This window comes from Borostomias antarcticus (genome assembly GCF_949987555.1).
Source record: "Borostomias antarcticus genome assembly, chromosome: 3".
Classification (NCBI taxonomy): domain Eukaryota; kingdom Metazoa; phylum Chordata; class Actinopteri; order Stomiiformes; family Stomiidae; genus Borostomias; species Borostomias antarcticus.
Genome location: NC_140236.1, coordinates 5363547 through 5383546, shown reverse-complemented (window position 1 = coordinate 5383546; position 20000 = coordinate 5363547). Strand labels below are relative to the sequence as shown.

The 20000-nt window shown below is 48.5% G+C and overlaps 2 protein-coding genes across 2 annotated transcripts in view; both read left to right on the top strand.

The window, feature by feature from the left end:
* The window catches only part of LOC311307481 (forkhead box protein J3-like), a gene marked incomplete at both ends in the record, with an annotated part of 27249 nt that extends 11388 nt beyond the window's left edge, over positions 1–15861 (top strand). Inside the window, 9 exons of the mRNA XM_084436285.1 lie at positions 1723–1806; positions 3735–3836; positions 4821–4955; positions 6428–6620; positions 10736–11065; positions 11929–12030; positions 13678–13932; positions 14797–14898; positions 15737–15861. Coding sequence (XP_084292411.1) covers positions 1723–1806; positions 3735–3836; positions 4821–4955; positions 6428–6620; positions 10736–11065; positions 11929–12030; positions 13678–13932; positions 14797–14898; positions 15737–15861 — 1428 coding nt within the window. The remainder of the gene's footprint in view (positions 1–1722; positions 1807–3734; positions 3837–4820; positions 4956–6427; positions 6621–10735; positions 11066–11928; positions 12031–13677; positions 13933–14796; positions 14899–15736) is intronic.
* Positions 15862–19379: 3518 nt separating this feature from the next.
* Positions 19380–20000, top strand: part of pdpn (podoplanin) — a 10510-nt gene continuing 9889 nt past the window's right edge. Inside the window, exon 1 of the mRNA XM_084436497.1 lies at positions 19380–19728. Within this exon, the coding sequence (XP_084292623.1) occupies positions 19662–19728 (67 nt within the window). The 5' untranslated portion in view covers positions 19380–19661. The remainder of the gene's footprint in view (positions 19729–20000) is intronic.

Here is a 20000-nt window from a genome sequence, read left to right as displayed (position 1 = left end):
CCTAAAAGCAATTTCTAGATACATGGCTTGCTGTGGCGGATACATAATGATAGTTTTGCTTCTTTTTGATGTTCCCCTGATATTGATTCTGCCAAAAATAATGTGAAACATAGAATAATGAACAGGAAGTACATGTTCGTACTCGGCTGCAGATGCTAGGCCATTCAGCCAGCTCTTGCATCAGTTATTCTACCCCCCCCACCACCCCACCCCACAAGGAAGGCTTCTGTGAAGCTGTGAGGTTGTGAAGCCAGTGTTGTGAGATAAGTTGCATCATTTCTTAGCATCAGGAAATATGTCGAAACATGAAATATTGATTACAGGGCCGTCGACAGCGACGGTTCTCGGTGTTAGGCTGAAATAAGGTGCAGGCCCGCCATGATTTGTACTGAGAAGGCTATATACACAGCATGGAGTGTGAGAATGATCATTTGGATGAGTGAAGCCGTACTTTCAAGGTCTTTGGGGCACGTTCCTGTACCTGTGCTTGTACCTGTATGTAGCCAGCTCGCTGTACTGAGTTTATGTGAAAGCGATCGCTATACGGCACCTTGGCTGCACTAACTTTTCAACAAAAGCTAACTTTGACTCACCAGTTTGGGAGAAGTTTCTCTAGGCTGTGGGACCGGAGGCACCATTGAAAAGAGAATTAAGAGGGAAAGAAAGTGTAAATAATTCAAACGGGCTCCTAGGCTGAGGCCTGACAAAAATAGAGAGCTGCTCTCCCCTGATTAGTACACCTGAGCAGAACCTTAACCAACAGCATGGCTCATACCAATCAATACGATCACGGGGGGGGTGGCGGGAGGCTCCACATCCTCTCTGCTCTGTACTGAGAGGGGTGCCTCGGAGACGAACACGGATAAATCATGTATGTGCTCGTATTATGAGTTTGCCGTGTGTACCCAGTGTTTGGAGTCCGGGCGTAAGACTGGAGGGAGGGAGCGGGGAGGGGTGTAGTGAAAGCGAAACAGAGGAAGCAGAGGAGAGTGGCTAGGCCAAGTGTGTTCCTAGATGAACTTCTTGAAATGGAGTGCGTCTGTTGTTTTGGAACGCGTGGAGATAGAAGGGGAGAGAGAGAGAGAGAGAGAGGAGGAGGAGGAGGGGGGAGTTGATTTACTAGGCTGCTCGTCACTTTGCTGCTGTTGGATGCTGCTGTGTTGTTTTAGCCTGGTCAAGCAGAAGCATATTTCAGCAGAGAATTCCATGGAAGACGATACAGATAGTGGTTGTGGATACCTGAGAGCCAAGCGTGAGGAAAAAACCCAGAGCAAAATATGTTTTAATTCGTTGGAAAATGGGTCAATCACATACCGTGTGTTGCTCGAACGTGAGATTATATTGCTTTTACCGATACGGAGGCCTGTGGTTAAGATGTGCTATTGCTAGGCACCAAAAATGCCTCGGGCGTTTTCTATATATTTAAGAGAGCGAACCATTTTTCCATTTACTTACATCACGAATGCATGCAAATGACAAATGTGTCGGGACGATAGAGACAGTATCAGCGCCTCCGACTTTCTGGATCTCTCGTGTCGGGGTGGTAGGCAGCCCAGCTGGTTAGAGCGTCTGACAACCGTTGTCTACCGTTGTGCCCTTGAGCAAGATGCTTAACCCCAACGCTAGCTCAAAAAACTGACAAGTCGCTTTGGATAAAAGCTTCTGCTAAATGACCGTGGTCTGTTAGATGGTGCTGATGTGAGGTTTTGCTGTGTTGCCCAGGGATCCTATTGGGCGATAGACACCAACCCTAAGGAGGACGCCCTGCCCACCAGGCCGAAGAAGAGGCCGCGCTCCGGAGAGAGGGTGAGTGTGGCTACTGGCTACTGACCGACGACCAGGGATTCAACACGCGAACATCTCAGCTGGTATGACCCAAGGGAGTCAAGCGAGGGCCTTTGCTCAATATGTTACCGCTCGAGGTAATTTAAAATTGAATCATCAAATTTACAGCGTGTGACCGTTTGTAAAAGATGCTGACGACCGTACGTTCTGGAGGTGTAGGGCCGTCTAACCATCTTCTAACTACCGTATAGGAAGACTTAACTCCACGGAGCGCTAGCTATGTTATTGCAGCTTTCAAATACGGTGTCAGCCTGTTGAATTAGCGTGAAATTGCCCACGCGAGCCTGTCTTCTTTGATGCGTCGATGTCGCGTCACGAAGAAGTGGCTCCGCGTTGACCCCCGAAGAATGAGCTCGACACCGCCGGCGTTCGGCAACCTCAGCGCCCGAGAACAGTGATGCAGCTGACTGAACACCACGCAGCACACCCCCTATTCATGCCCTCCTCTACTGTCTCTCTCTCACTCTATCTCTCTCTCTCTTTCTCTCTCTTTCTCTCTCTGCCGTAGCCATCACCAGGGAAACCAACCAGAGCGGCAAAGTGCACAATCACTGCTGTTCAATGGGGTGAGGACATAAAGGAAGGAAAGAGAGAGAGAGAGAGAGAGAGAGAGGGAGGGGGAGGGAGGGGAAGAGAGGAGGGAAAGGGTGATGAGAGGGAGGGAGGGATATGAGGAGTGGGTGAGGAAGTGGGTGAGCGAGATCGAATGGGGAAGGAAGATTTGAAAAGGGTGAGGGAACAGAGAGAGAGAGAGAGAGAGAGAAGAGAGAGGGGAAGAGAGAGGGGGGCATGGTGAGGACAGGAGATGGAGAGAGATGAAAAAGGGGGAAAAAATAGTGAAATTCAGTGACTAGAAAAGAAAGGACTGAGGGAGAGTTGGAGGGAGGGAGGGAGGGAGGGAGGGAGGGAGAGAGAGAGAGAATGGCAGAGGGAGGGAGAGTATTCTAGGCTTCTGTTCCAGTTAATTACCACTCAAGCCCCCAGGCTGCCATTAGACATATTTTCTTCTGCTATGATTTTTTATTACAAACATTAATTAATTCCGAGCCTTGTCATTTCTTCTTACATGGGAACCCTACAGTATGTCCTTCCTATCATGCAGACCTGCCAAAGTTGCCAGATTGGCTGGTCGACGAAGCTGTGTTTTATGCATTTTAACAATATAGCAGTCTGACACAGGTACTGTATATATACAGTATGACTTGCTTATTGGACTTTCTAGTTGCCCAGTCAATCTCTGCAGGATTTCTACTGGATGCATGAATGGTATAGAACTTAGTGTATAAGACATGCATGGGCATATGTTCAAGTTATTTTGATTAAGTAGGTCAGCGAGTCTTTAGTCACTGCTTGTGTATAAATCCCATACAGAAAGTTGCTGGGTCATCATCTATTTTCAATAGCTGTAAAACTGTTTCTTTCTTCTCTCTCTCTCTCTCTCTCTCTCTCTCTCTCCATATTTCCTCCACCTGCCCCTCCACTCATTCACCTCTCTTCAATCAAGCCATCCCTCGTTTTTTTCCCCACATAAGTACCTCAGTCAGGGAACCTGCAATTCTCCCTCCGCCAGAGTTTATCATAAATTAAAGACTGCATTGCATTGTTGCCAACCAATCCTCTTACAATAAGCAGGGCACTGCTGGTAAACACTGAGAGTCAGGAAAGAACGTCGTACCGTCAACCTCCAAGTCATTCCTCATAGATTCTCATTCTCTCAATACACACAAGATTGAGAGAGAAATCAGAAATGGGAAGTACCAACCGCCAGGCACAGGTCAAGCCCCTCCCCCGTACAATTCAAATTCTTACATCGGCAGATTCACCTGACCGGGCGGGGGGGGGGACTCGGACTCTTTCTCATCCCTCTCTCCTCGTCTCCTCCCCCCCAGGCGTCCACTCCTTACAGCCTGGAGTCCGAGTCGCTGAGGATGGACTGTATTATGTCCGGGGGGGCCTCTCCCACCCTGGCTATCAACACTGTGACCAACAAGGTAACCATGTCGCCTCCTCGCTCCGGCAACGTTTCACTGTTCACAGCGTTGAACTGCTGTGTTCGGCGTTTGTGTAATGATTATGTAATTCTCTATAGATTTGTTTCTCATCTCGACTACTGTGGTGTTGACTGACTGTGGCACACATGACTGGGCAAATATCTCTACCCCCAGATGAACCCTACTGTACATGGATTAAAGATGGCTACGGAAAGGAACTACCTTGATTCAAACACCACGTTCTACACAATCCAATCTGATTCAAACACCAAGTTCTACACAATCCAATCTGATTCAGTAATGCTACAAGAGTACGACTCTTCTCAGATGTATATCAATTTGTATTTTCTATGCCTGAAGCACCACTGTTGTCTTGGACACGGCAGCAGCATTTTGATGACCTGATTTTGTGACTGTGTGTGTGTGTGTGTGTGTGTGTGTGTGTGTGTGTGTGTGTGTGTGTGTGTGTGTGTGTGTGTGTGTGTGTGTGTGCGCTGCTCCTGTTCCAAACAGCAACCTGTATTGTTTTGATTGCAGCCCTGCTTGTCTGTTTGTATGAGGGTCAGGGATCAAGTGGGCTTGAGTTCCTTTGCTGGCTGTCGGATCTCTCTCATACTCGCTGGCTGACGTACATAGCGTGACCTTCCTGTTGACCTTTTACTGTGGAGAGAGGATTTGTCTCAGGGTGTCTCCGTTTAGATATGGTTGACTGAAGACCTAACACATTCATGACCACAGTCAATATTCAAAATTTCAAAGCTTTATTAAATCATCACATACATGCAAATAAGGATGCTCCTAAGCGTGCTCAACAAGCAAAAATAATAAAGTAGAAAAATGCTAAATATATAAAACCAAATACAAAATAGAAATTATATACATGAATGAAATAGAATGACTACCCTTTAACGACGGCGGTTCTGGATCATCGGGGCCTTGTGTAGACGTGAAGCTGACGGGGGTCGGTGGCCATCTTTGTTTCAGGTGGCGCTGTACAACACGGAGCAGGAGGGCAGCGACAGCCCCAGGAGCAGCCTCAACAACAGCCTCTCGGACCAGAGTCTGGCCTCCGTCAACCTCAACAGCGTGGGGAGCAGCAGCGCGCACAGCTACACGCCGGTAAGACGCCACGCCTCACTCCCCGCCCGCTACCGGTTCACCCCAGGGTCAGAGTCGGACCCGCTCGTACCCTCGGTCGCCATCTTGTCGAACGTCTCGGTGATGCTCTGAGGGGTAGGAGCTAGCTCTGTGGCCCTGTGAAACCTCTGAAGTCATTTGCGCACACGGTGAACGGTGAAAAAGCTTGGAGGAGTAGTGGAAGACTACTACAGTCGCCTTTTTGGTCAGGACATAGCGTTTCCCTCGTCTGGTGTACCGAGACTGTTTCAGACAGTGTGTACTGGCTCGGGACCTCACTATAACCTTACTATATGTGGTTATTGTGGCGAGGAAGAGTGTGTCAGGGTGTTTTTGTTTTTGTCTGAAGCCTGGGCAGTCGATGCAGCCGCTACTCTGTTCTTTCACACTCACACACACACACCACACACACACACACACACACACACACGCCGCTACTCTGTTCTTTTACACTCACACACACCACACACACGCACACACACACACACACACGCCGCTACTCTGTTCTTTTACACTCACACACACCACACACACACACACACACACACACGCCGCTACTCTGTTCTTTTACACTCACACACACCACACACATACACCACACACACACACGCACACAACACACACACACACGCAGACATACACCGTGTTTATTTAAACCAAAGCTCTCCTGTGGTGTTGTGGTGTCTACAGCGTCGGCCAAAGCAAAGACCACCGCTGCCTTGGCCAGTTACAGTACGCACCGAGGGACAGCTTTGGCTAGATCATGTTGCTGTTGAAAGGATTTGTGTTTGTCGAAAAGGTCCTTGGCCCATTTGAATCAATTAGCCTCAAGTAAGTGCGAGTAGACAGTATAACTACACGCAGGGCAGTTTCAAGATACACATTTTGGTCCAATATTATCTGAATGTATGACAGAAAAAAAAGTTGTTTTTTTCTGCTGTGACAGCTGTTGGTCCGTAGTTATCAATTCCATTTAGCCTCCACCTCCACTTGTATTAGCAAAGGTCAACCCAATTCCATCACATTAACCTCTCATTTCTGGAGGCCATCTTTTGTTTTCGCTCTCGCTGTCCCTCCGTCTCTCAGCCCTCATTCCTGGCTCTTGTGCTCCAGACCTCATTTGCAGACCAGTCATGAGGGATCATGGTTGGTTCCGCTTCGTTAGCCGGCGCAGGTGACACCTTCCTGTTTGAGGGTGATTACTGATGGCGTCCCTCGTTGAAATATGAGGCGCCGCCACTCTGGGCAGCCGAGCCTGAAGGGGCGCATTGGGGCACGGGGGGGGGCGGGGAGGGGGGCGACTATTAAATATGAAATAGATAGACTCGGAGATACAGGTGAGGGAGATTGTCATTTGGATCCACGGTATTGAGATTTAAGATCATCTTTTTCTCTCTCTCTCTCTCTCTCTCCCTCTCTCTCTCCCTCTCCCTCCCCCCTCCCTCCCTCTGCAGGTCAGCGGTCACTCGGAGCCCTCGTCCCAGTCCCTGAGCCTCCAGCAGCAGGCCCCGCCCCCTCCGCCGCCCCAGTCGCAGTACAGCGTGGCGGAGCGGGACAAGCAGCTGTGCTTCTCCGACTTCGAGGACCTCAGCGCCTCGTTCCGCAGCCTCTACAAGTCCGTCTTTGAGCAGTCCTTCAGTCAGCAAGGTGACGGCGTGTCTTGAGTTCGGGACTCTTCGGGGGCGGAGCCCTTGCCCCCCCCCCCGAGGTGGCGTGCGACAGCACAGTAGCAGAACCAGTGACCGGGTCCATGAGTCAATATCTCTGTCTCTCCGTGTTTTCTTTTACACGCGTCTTCGCAAATATGGAAGCCTCGCGGGCTGCACTGGCTTTTAACACACACTTAATTGCGATCCCCAAAACGAACCCCTATCGCACTACCCCCCCTAGAACATTGCGATGCCGCGTGAAGGCAAGTCAAAAGCCTTTCTGCGTAGCCCTCCGCCATATAAGTCAGCCATTGTTCCACAAATGTACAATTTATGGCCTGCTCAGTGAAACGAGTAAAGGCAATTAAGAAAAATTTAGTCGAGGAAAAAAAAAAAAAAAAAAAGCCAACAGCATGTCCACACTTGAGTGGAGCGACGTGGAGCGGGGTCTGCAGCTTTGATACTAGACTAATGAGATTGGCGCTGGCGTGCTGAAGCCTCCCGCTAATTGCTTCCCGGAGCCTCCTGGAAGGTCAGTGGGCCTCCTCACTCGTGTACCTCCACCTACTTCCTCCCACCTCTGGAATCGATACGCTCTGTCAATCGCTCCTCCGCCGCGTTCAACTCTCATGAGCTTCTGTTTAATTGTGTTTAAATGCAATTAGTGTAGCTTACATATCCAGAGACACCTCCCTTTACATATAACCAGGGGGGTAGTGGTGACTAAAGAACTGGGTTTACTTTGACTAAAGATGTGGGTATACTGTAGCAGGTTTTACATTAGAGGTGTTTACAGAAGTGGGTAAACTGGGTCCATGGATAAAGAAGTGTGTACTCAGTATTAGTGTTGTCAAAAATATCGATTTTTCGATTCATATCGATTCTGAATATTTAAAACAGTTTCAATACTAATTTCCCGCAATATCGATATTTTCCACACTATCGATACCAGCTGGCTTTCTCGCTGTCTTCTCTCCTACAGCGAGTTGTTGACACACAGGCGCACACACACACAGGCGCACACACGCTGCTGCTCTGCACACATGGCCCCGCCCCCTCACAGACCTGTCTGGTCAACAAATCCTCTCACTCGCTCCGGAGATGGCAAGTGCAGAGCCTCCGCGACTCGTGGATAAAGAAAACAGCAGAAGTGCTGTTTGGAAGTACTTCGGGTTTGAAGCAAATGACGAAGGAAAAGCTAAAGATGCAACGAATCCCATTTGCAAGCGTTGTTCCAGAGTAGTGCCAACGAAAGGTGCAAACACAACACATTTAGCAAAACACCTCTAGGACCGACACGCGGATCTCTATAAAGAATTTAGAGAGGGTGACAGCTCAACTTTCAACATCACTGAAACATTAAACAAAATGGCCCAGTAAACTATTAACTTAAGTTTAATACATGAACTCTAGTTTAATACATCCATGAGCTTGCTATCGAAACGCCGCATTGACTGTGTGTGTGTGTGTGGGGGGGGGGGCGGTAGATAGGATAGCTAACGTGAAGCTAAGCTAGGCTAGCTAGCTAATCCCCCTCAAAGCTATCCAGCAATGGGCCGAAGGAGCAGTCAATGTGGCGTCTGAATAGCTGAGGGGAATTAGCTAGCTAGCTACTAGTTAGCTCATGGATGTAAACTAGAGCTAGTTAGCTTAGCTTCGAGAATGGCTGTTGGGCTAACAGGACAACACCAGCTATCAAGCCTGAGGAATCTTGAGTTAATGGTCAGTAAATCAACTTTGATGCTGTTATGCTTAACACACAGTACTATTAACTTTACTTAATTTCTAAGATTAGATTAGATAAGAGTTATTTTTAAAGGTCGGATCTAAAGAGAAACCAAGGTTTTTAAAAGTGATATTTCTCTTCTCTTATAGTACCAGAGAGAAGCTGAGGAGAATCGACCAGCAACAAAAGCGACACACACACAGCCTACCCTACTAGCTGTATTTGAACAACAAAGAAAGTATGATGCAAAATCAAATGAAACCAAGAAACTGAACAGGGCTGTAGCAGAGTACATATGCATGGATCAGGTCCCCGTGTATACTGTTGAGAAACCTGGGTTCAGACAACTTCTTGGACAGTTAAATAACAAGTATGCACTTCCTTCACGGAATCATTTCATGTACACTGAAATCCCCGCCCTATACAATGAAACAAAAGATAAAATCATGGAGAGCCTTGGGGGGGAAACCCTTCTTTTCATGCACCACTGACCTGTGGACCAGCAGGGCCACATCCACATTCATGGCAGTAACTCTGCAGTTTATAACAGAATCCTGGGACATGCAGAGCTGGTGTTTGGGCTGTGTTGGGCTGCACTCAGAGCACACAGGGGACAGCTTGAGGGAGGCGTTGGAGGAGATGGTACATGAAACATGGGAGCTGGACATGTCAAATATGGCTGGCATCACCACTGATAATGCCTCAAATAACAAAAAAACATTTCAGCAGGACTTCACATGGGTCCCCTGCTTTGGGCACAACCTACACCTAGCCATTAGCAAGGGCCTGGATATAGACCGTGTGTCTGGAGCGCTGTCGAGGCTGAGGAAGACAGTGTCTGCTTTCAGCAGGTCAAAAAATCGAAAATTTTATGCCCTCAATGTTGTCAATTTCTCCCCGTGGTATCGAAAATGGTATCGAGTATCGATACTTCTCAAGGTATCGTATCGAAGTTAGAAATTCCAGTATCGTGACAACACTACTCAGTATACCTCCGTACTTCACTACACCACTGCATATAATATCAAATCTAATATATCAGGGATTTCTAGTTGAGAAGGGAAGGCACTAAGGTCCCTCGCACTCAAACTGAACTTGAAACGCCCTGTAGCTCTGATGAAGTGAAGCCTACAACCTTGTGTGTGTGTGTGTGTGTGTGTGTGTGTGTGTGTGTGTGTGTGTGTGTGTGTGTGTGTGTGTGTGTGTGTGTGTGTGTGTGTGTGTGTGTGCGTGTGTGTGCGTGTGTGTGTGAGTTATGGACAGCGTCGGTAGTCGTTTCTTTCTGGAAGCTGAATCGCTGTGAGTCACCCAAACAGAGGAGCTCATCTTCTCCCTAGAAAACCTCAGTGTGCGTCTAGACCACACAGAGACTCGGGGCACCGCCTCCATTGTGTGAAGTAACCTCAGCGCCGGCCTCTCCTTCAACTGAACGCCTGACGTCGTTAGCCAGAGAGTCTGCTTAGAGGGTCTGAGTGGTGAAATGGTGTGCTGCTTTCACCTTCTACTGTGTTCTCAGTTCAACAAAGATGAATGATGGATAGATAGATAGATAGATAGATAGACAGACAGACAGACAGACAGACAGACAGACAGACAGACAGACAGACAGACAGACAGACAGACAGAGAAGCCATGTTTCCACTTGTCAATCGAATTATGTGAGGATCGCTAAAAATATGAATGCGAATAAAGCCGGTGAACGTGCGTTTCCATCTAGAGCTTTAAATCGGATAAAGCATTTATCACAAAAGCCTTTTATCGAACAAGAGAAAATCCGACTAGATCGACAGTACAAACCTTTTGTCGATTTTCATGACTTTTAATCGAATTTTACTGTTTCAATAAGGCCTTATTAATTCGATAATTTAATTCGCATAAAACGTGTGGATGGAAACATGGCTAGAGATAGACAGACAGACAGACAGACAGACAGACAGACAGACAGACAGATAGATAGATAGATAGATAGATAGACAGACAGAATTACAGCAAGGTTGGAAAAAGATAGTAATAGTAAGAGTAGTAAGCATAAAAAAGAGGAAGAACAGAGACTAAGTACATACATTTGTACAGCATGTATATACACTAGTCCCTGTTCCTCCTCCTTTCTTATGCTTACTACTCTGTGCAGTCTTTTTATGCTCATGCTTTTTTATGCTTACTACTCTGTAGGACTAAAGGATGGTTGAAATGCATTCTGGGAGTGGTTCTGGGGAGTCTTCTTAGAGTGTTCTGTCTCTCTGCGCCCGAGCCAAGAAATGTGTGTCGACACATACTGTATGATGTGATGTATTCTCCTACAGATACCCAGAGGGTGTTTGTCTATATATTGTCTATATATTGTTAAAATATTGTCTATATATTGCGCTTGTGGTTCTTCCCCGCAGGTCTGATGGGCATGGCCAGCGAGTCGAACCAGCCGCCGCGGACGTCCTGCTCCTACCAGCCCTCCCCCAGCGGGGGCGCCATCGGCCACCCCCACCAACAACACAACCACGCCCACAACCACAACCACAACCAGAGCGCCCACCACCCGCACCACCCGCAGCACGTCAACCCCCACCCCCACGGGCAGCACCAGCCGCACGCGCACGCTCAACACGGACATCTCGCCCCTCACCCCCAACACGGACAGCACCCCAACGCCCACCAGCACCAGGCGCTCTCCCACCAGTCCCACCCGGGCCAGGCCCAGCAGATGCCCTGCGCCAGCTCCGGTAAGGAACCCCAAACCCCCCCCCCGACGGGTTCTTCTGGGTTCTGTTTCTCAGCAGGGTCGGCAGGATTCCGGTTACGGCGCGGGTAAACAGAATTTATGCTCGGAGCATAAATTGGGACACTTTGAAACTGCCTTATAGATGTACTAAATGTACTCATAGGGTTGCCTGTGTGTGTGTGTGTGTGTGTGTGTGTGTGTGTGCGTGCGTGCGTGCGTAGACCCAAGCTCTGCACCCATGTGATGTTGATACATTTGGCGCCGAAGCCGTTGTCGTGGCCTGGCTGACTAATGCCGACACAGCCCCGTTACATCTTCCAGAGGTTTCTGTCATTTATTGCCTGGCTCCGTTTCCTCATGTGTCTGGACCAGGCAGTCGGCTCAGAGAGAAAGCACCACGCAAACAGACAAGCTATTATCCGGGTTAGCTCTCCTCCACCGTGCCTCGGATGAATGAAAGCAACCCCCCCAACTGCCTTTGACTCACAACTTCAAACGTGTGGAGTGATGTAGTTTGTGGTGAGGGCCAACTAAGGCTAGGCTTTGGGGATTTTTTTTTGTTGTCGTGTTTTTTTTAACCGTGTGAACAGACGCCATCTTGTGGTCAAGGGCTCCACTGCATCTGGCGTAGATACTGCTCCTGTGTTGTGTCTTGGCGCACTGTTGATCTCCATACATCAAAGATTACATCAGACATTAACCATCTCTCACATCACCAAGGTGTGCTCATTACAGTATCCCACCACTACTCTACCCCCCCTACCCCCCTCCAAGCTATCTGTGCCCCTTCCCCCATCCGAGGGAGCTCTTCACCACTCATGTCACGCTATGAAGACGTAACGGGGACGTCCTGTGTGCCCGTAGGTCTGACCGCTGACTGGTACCCCAACCTGGACTGGCTGAAGGAAAGCTGTCGCATCGCCAGCAGCTACAACTGGGCGGACGTGGACCTCTCTCCCTTCCAAGGTGACGCACGACAAACCACGTTAACCCGGCGAACGCACCCCCCGCCGTCTCCGGCGAACACGCCAGCGAATGACGGCAGCCCCCGCCAACGTGATTACCGCCCGCGTAATGCGGTTAAAACATCTTCATTATTTATGACGGCGGATCTCCATTCAGGATCTATTCCACGCGTTCCGTTCAACCTCCGTTCGTCCGAAAACGGAGGTAGAACGTCCGCAACGCAATCAGCGATGAGTAATGTGCTTTGTGTTTACGTATATCCCCAGCGGTAATCAATAATTTGATGCGTGTTCTAATATAGCGCGCCGAGTCAAATTTTCTATAGATGATGATTCATCATCGGGGGGGGGGAGTGGGAAGCAGCGGCCCCTCCTCCTGCACCCCCCCCCGCCCCCCCCCCCCCTCCCAGTACCCTAGCCCCCCGCCCGTATGTGTGAATAATCCAATTAGGCCGGCTTTGCAGCAGCTCTTATCAGGGTCAACGCACTAAGCAGCCCCGTCCGCTCATGATGGATGACAGAGCCGGGGGGGCTCTTAAGACGCCTCTCTCTCCCCCCCTCGACGCTTGACCCCGGTCGTGGCGGAGTGGTACCCGCGCGCGGGAACACCGTCCTCCGCCACGCCTCGGCCATATCGAACCATCTTATTATACCATCTTTTATACTGTATCCCCCAGCTTCTTTTTCACCACTGTGCTTATCAATAATAGATCGCCCTCTCTCCCCGACAGCCACTTGTCACCGATCCGAGTCACTTCCCGTTCCCGTCAGTATTAAAGCTCTTTCCTGGTTCTGTCACGTGGCGAGGGGGGGAAGCTAACCTGGCCCTTATTATCGCGGTCAGCCGAACGGCGCAGCGGCTCGTGCGAGCGCGTCGTCGGCCGCCGTGGACGGTCGGCAGGAGGCGAACAGGAAAGCCCCGACACCAGGCACCCCCACATGTGTCTAATGTCCACGCGCACGTCATCCACAAAAGACGGACAAGCGCCTCGGACGGACATGTTTACGTGTCATCAGTCAGTCACCGTGTTCGTATACTACTGTAGCACATTGCATGCACAGAGGCAACACAGTGCGCTTCACAGAAAAGTGTGAGGGAACACAAACCCGGAAGCTACTTTTCCCATTTTCGCGTAATGTGAATGCATCAACATGGACAGTGTTAGCGTGCTGCCTGAATACGAAAGCCAGGAAAGCTTCTGCGGTTTCGCGAGAGGGTTTTACACGCCGAGTGCTGTGAGTAAGTGGAGGCTTTTTTTCCGCCAGGGAACAGTGCTGCTCTGAGCTGCACGATAGAGTGGTCTCAGCAGGGGTCCCTGAAACCAAGGCCGTAACCAAGGGAAACACATTGCCCCACATCTCGTTACAGAACAGCGGCCATCATGGCATTCTGCCCACATGTAACCTGGGTATTAATGAGTTTAATCTTTCAAGAATTGAATCTGTGCTGTTTTATTTAAGTTTACAGTCAACAGAACCGGTTGTTGCACCACCGTGGGGCTGTCTTTGTTGCAGCGTCCACCATTTGTACTGCGGCGTTTTGAAAAATGCAACGCCTCAGAACTCATTTAATTTGTGTGTGTGTGCATGTGTGTGTGTGTGTGTGTGTGCGCGTGTGTGTGTGTGCGCGCGCGCGTGAATCCGACAGGCCTGAAGGAGAGCATGAGGCAGGCGGAGCTGAATAACTGGTCCTTGGACCCCGCCCAGATCGCGGACCTGTGCTCGTCCATCAACCAGTTCTTCACAGCCACCGGCGTCATCCCGCCACAGGGGGCAGCGCAGCCCCCGCTCCCGCCTCCCCCGCCTCCGCCCCCGCCACACCCGCCCCAGCCCGGCCACGCCTGCCACGGCCCCATGCACCCCAGCAAGCCCGGCGGCCAGCACGGCCAGCACATCATCACGGGTCAGTGGCTCTGCGACGGCCCGGCCTCGCTTGACCGGCCCCCTCGGGCCCGAGGTCCACTCTGTGTCCTGAGGTCTCTGCTCTCCCAGAGTGGACACTCACAGTATGTCTTATGAATGATACCTTTATATAAAATCCACTGAACTGTTATTCATAAGACGTGGGCTCTGAGTCCCATGAGCCAGACTACCTACAGGTATCATCTGGGAGGGCAAATTCCTCTCACTGTTTTCTTCTTCCTGTATACAGTATGTCCACGTTATTTATTTGTACGGGAACCTTTGCAGAGGAGTAGCTTAACAATAGTTATCATGCATTCACTATTTTGACCATACAAATGCCATATGTGAATAGTGGGCATTATATTCCAAAGGTGAATCAATTATTATTAATATAGTAGGGATCTGGATAGGGGTTGGAATTAGGCACCCTGAGTCCCATAATACTGAAAATGGACTATACGCAACCCTCATGTTTCTGCTCTAGGGGTCCACATATCCAACACATGATACAGTAACTACCACTAAGCTACTGTACCAGTCTGCAATGGTTATCATGCCAAACTGTGAACTAGACATGGACTATTATGGATTTCATAAGAAAAAAAGATTCAGCGCAGAATTCTAACTCCTTCTGATCTACTGCGTGATTGGACCAGTCTAATGTGTACGGGTTGTGTCTTTGTCTCGTGATTGGACCGGTCTAATGTGTCCACGTCGTGTCTTTGTCTCGTGATTGGACCGGTCTAATGTGTCCACGTTGTGTCTTTGTCTCGTGATTGGACCGGTCTAATGTGTCCACGTTGTGTCTTTGACTGGTGAACGTTTCAGTTTTTTACATGTTCTCTCTGTCTGTCTCCTGTAGGGAATCTGTACATGGACTCCAGACAGAACCTCCCTTCGCTGATGGGACCCCCAGGATACCCCCACATGGCCCCGCTCAGCGCCACGGGCCCCACCATGACAGGTACCCCCCCCCCTTACTCACACGTCGGCGTGTGTATCGGCCGGTTCTATCAAATCCATTCTGCATTTCTACCGTGAATAAAAGCTACTAGGAGATATTGCTATTCACAACATGAATTTGTTTAATCAAGGGGACAACCATTTCAATTATTAGAGTAAATAATAATTGACTGTACGCTCGCTTTAGTGTGTGTGGGGGCAAATAAGTCATCGCCTTGTGTTCCCGGCAAAACCCCTAGATACATCCTCTTTCTGCTGTTAGTGTTTTACACAAACTAAGCAACTCTGCATCACCAGGCTCTATGTCCTTCAGGCTATCTTTGCATCAGCGGTTGATGCTAATGTTACATCAACAGGCTCTGCGCTGCTCGGATCGGCGCCGACGTTAGCTTGCTGCTCCCAGCCTACTTTTATTGAAGCAGAATTTGAAGCGCTTTGTAGTGTCGTCCTCTGACCATGTCTGCATTCTCTGTGTCGACCTTTTTGGAGCCAGGCCGACATTATTGTAAGGTTGAGGTAACGTTACTTAGACTAGTCGCTGACGGAGGACAGCAGGCAGGCGAGAACGGTAACAGGCGCATCACGTACAGTGTAGTGACCCCTGCCCTGGGTACATAGGGGCCCCCAGTGCCCCCTGGGTATTGTAGTTTATTTACGGCCATGATGATACACACCGGAAAACCTGATATGGAGAGGGCAGAAAAGAGTACCGGCAGCTTGTGAGGAGTGCCGGTGCGCAAGAAAAAGCCGCGATACGCCAAAGGGTCAAATGTCGAAGTGCGAGCCAACTGGCGTGTACCGGTGTGTCGTCCTCACCCAACTTCCTCCTCCCTCGCCAGCCCACCACGCCCAGATGCAGTTGAGCCAACAGCAGCAGCACATGATGTCACCGGGACACTTCCAGATGCGTCGCCTGCCCGCCGACGACATCCAGGACGACTTCGACTGGGACTCCATCGTCTAAGACGCGCCCCCCGGGGGACAGAGGGAGGACAGAAGAGAGAGAGGGAGAGGGACAGGTGAGGTGTGGGAAACCGGCCAGTCTGCCCCTGTTTGGTCAAGCGAGAAATGGTAGACGGCCCATAAGAGAGGAGTACAGTAATGATCTTCTGATTGTGTACTCTCTGTACTGTCCAACAGTACCCAAGAGTCATGTTGAAGACAATCATACAATATGGTGGATAGTGGACTAAGTAGTGGATATTTACCGTGACTGGATGAGATGGGCAGTTCATCTGGTAAAGAACAAAAGAGAACTTTCAAAGCTGTTGGGAGTCGTTTCGTCTCATTGTCCGAGTGCCAACGGGTTTACAAGTTGCCAAATGTTGTCAAAACAATGGTGATGTGTTGTTGTTCTTTGTGCTTTAGTTTTTGTTTTTTTTCCCACTGAAGAATCAAAGCCGAAGCCGGTGTTTTCAATTGTGTCAGTGTCTGGAGAGTAGCCTACTAGAGGGTCACAGTTACTGGACTACAGGACAGACCGGAAATGAATAGGGGCAAGCGGGGGAAAAAATAATAGTTTTACCTGACATCTATACACCAATGTCAATGACTTGAGAGAATCCATGCCAGTATTAGTTCAGTATTTAGACCGGACCCCCCTCTAGCACCACCCTGGTCAAGAAATAGGCTAATATTTGCGTCCCTTAACCATCTGTCAACTATAAATGGGAAGAATGTGCGCGAGCTTAAAGAGGAAGAACAGTTAAACGTCTGAAATGTTTATGACAGGAAAGGAGTGACACTGTTTCCTGCCGTTAACAAGTGCCCCTACTGACCATGCTTCTGACTCATTGTAGAATTCCACCAGCATGGAATTTAGCGCCATCTTGTGGACAAGCTTTTATAGCCAGACCATACTGAATGATATGTGTCAGACCTTTTCAGAGCTCTACTGTAGCTCCCTAGCATTTTTTTTTTATCCTTCAAATTTTCCCCAAACCGACCCAATAGTTTTATGAACAAGTATTAAAACTGACAGTTTTCTTTCCTGTTGTTTGTGCCATCACTCCCTGAACTACAGTGTCGTTTTGTTTTGTTGGTCGGCCTATCTCGACCCTGCGTGTGAGTGCAGGGTAAGTGGCTGTGCTCAGTGTGTGTGTGTGTGTGTGTGTGTGTGTGTGTGTGTGTGTGTGTGTGTGTGGTTTTATGAGAACAGCCCTGCTTGTAACTTCATGGTGCCATGCCCTCAGGGTCCAGGGCTAATCCACCAGGTCTGAGGAACGCTAAGACCCTTTTTGTCTTTCCTTGAACATGCGTTTGTGTGTATTTCACTGTAGACTACCTGTGTTCCAGTTACTGGCGAAGAAGGCACGCCAAAATGTACCATGTTATAAGCTAAATGAAGCAAAATACTGTGGATATTTGGACTTCAAACTTGGCTTTCCTGCCAAATGTCTAGACGCATGACTGATAACAAAGGCTAGAACAAGACCAGTCTAGACCTGACATGTATATTCAATAGAGCTTGGTTAAGGAAAGAGATATCTGCTATTCACAGCAAACACAGACTTAGTTGTAGTAGATATACAGTAGACCACATGGAATAGATGTTTAGAGACTGACTCCATTAGAAAGCAGATGAAACGGGAGTTGAGGACACACAGTAGACCATAGTTCCAAGGTGCCTCAGTTTGGGTCGGGAGAGAGCGTTCTATTGCACAACAGAACAGTTCAGTGGTATCAAGTGGAGAAAATGGCAGATTTTTTAAAAAGACAATTGAAAAAGAAAGCTGGACATAGCGTGAACAGACTGAGACCAAGAAACGCTAAAACAGTACGATTAAAATGGACAGAATAATAACTGTGATCTTTTCCGTTTTCTGTGTGCAAGTGTGTGAAGTCCTCTTTGTATCCCTTTACTATACAGTTACATCACTTTCAGTCTATTCATTTGAGATGAATAAAATGTTAATCAATATCTAAAGAATATATAATGATGATATATATAAGGAATTGACAATGGAAACGTATGGTACCCTAAAGTGCTCTTTTAAGAACTCAAAAGATGTGTTGTTGTTGGGACAAAAATCTCATCCAAGAAAAAAATGCTTTTCATTCTTGCCATGAGGTGCTGGTTGTGAATGACCAGTACAGTTACAGTATATTGTATGTTTATGTGTTGTCGTGGTCATTGTAAATACTGTACTGTCTTTTCAGTTCTCTCGCGCCCTCCGATAACAGGACCCGTGAATCCAAAAAAGAAAAATGGAGGGAGTGAAATTATTTTGTTACTCGTCCCTCGACACAATATGTACATATCTTCAGTATATTGTAAATAAGTGATGAATATGCATCTGCTTTTTGTGTGACACTATCTTCTGTGTACTGCCGTTCGACAGTCCAACATGTTTCAATGTTTATTAAAATGTTATTGACCATTTTTAATTCACCTCACGTTGTATTCGTCGACTCTTTTGAAAAGGGCACACATGACCATATATTCCACCCAAGAGTCTAGCTTCAAGGAACTAGCTTTCTCCCTCTTTGCACTTTGTAGAGTAACTGAATGATGCTATTTCTTCCTCCTCAGTTTTTCCACCAGCAGGTGTCACTATCGGGCAAGAGCAAGAGTTTGTTAGCGCTCCTCAAGTGCATAAACTCAGTAGACCACCATGCTGGCTTATGTGAAAGTCACACAATGTTCTAACTGTGTTAACTGCTCCTTTACATTGTAAAAACAGCTTTAAGTCAGGTGGATATCACCATATGTCAACAGACATGAGCTTTTATTATTTGGTGTGTAGAGAACACACAAGATCAATGTATTAAATCTGCAGCATCAAGTCTGGAGTCATTGTAGATGAATCAACTGACACGCCTTTTAGTAAAATGGCCATTAATTGAAATACAGCGAGGCCTGTAGAGTCACCAACTGACTCCTGCTTCTCCCAAGATCATGAAGTGATGATGAAGCAGATAGTGGCATCTTTCGTGGGGTAACTTTCATTCAACTTTGTCAATTGCTTATATTATATACTTAGTACTAATTAAAACAATCCACAGCATTGTTTAAAATGTATTTTTCCATTCACTTTTTTTTATTTTTTTATAAATGTGTTAAGTATGATTATTGAAGTTATTTTCCAATGTTTTCATTAGTGTGCCTCGTCTGGATAAATATAACATCCTATTTATTTCTACTTTCTAAGAGTGTGCTGATATTGCAGGACTGCAACAGCCTTCAGCCGGAGGTGTGGACTTGCATAGAGAGTGTGTGTCTGCCTCGGGACTGGCCCGTTCAAGCACAGGAGGCAGGACCAAGTGGCTGAGACCACCTTACCACTGCCCAGCCCCCACCTCTGCCCCCTGAGCCCCCGCCCGTACCACCACCCCTCCTCCACTCCCAACACGCTCTCACTCCCTCTCTTTCCCTCGCCCCGTGTGCCTGTCCCTCTCTCTCTCTCTCTCTCTCACTCCATTCTCCAAGAGACAGACCAGACGTCCTCTCTTCTCCTTGTCCTCTCTACATCCTCTGATAGCTGCTCACCCTCCTTCCCAGAGAGACCATCCGCCCTGACCGGCTACCCTCGCGTCCGCCTGCGCCACCCAAGTCCGGGGGGAGACTTCACTTTACTGAAACTTCATCTGAAGAAACTTTTTTCTACTTTTCATCCTTTTCGGTCACCCCTGGAGAGGCCAGTGCGGGTGGCTAGTGTGTGTGTGTGTGAGAGAGAGAGAGTGTGTGTGACCAGGGGTCTAGTGTTGCTCTTCGCCCAGGGGGGTGTCTGTACTTCGTGACCTGAGGAGAAACCGACTGTCATCATGATCAAAGTCCAGCTGCTGCTCCTGTTGGCCCTGGTTGGCCCTTTCTGTGCCATCGCACGCGCAAGTAAGTTAACTCTCCGCTGCTCTAGTCCGGCTAGCACACCATGTCCTCTCTCTCTCTCTCTCTCTCTCTCTGTGTGTGTGTGTGTGTGTGTGTGTGTGTGTGTGTATGTGTCCACTCGGCTTCAGCCCTGCTCTCACACTCACTCTTGACACCACACCTCTCACTCACTCTTTGTTTGGCTTGCGCTCTGTAGATCCTGGGTATTGAGTCTTACTGTCTGTCGTATGTTTTGTACTCCTTCGGGAGGGAAAAAAACGATTTTATTCATTATT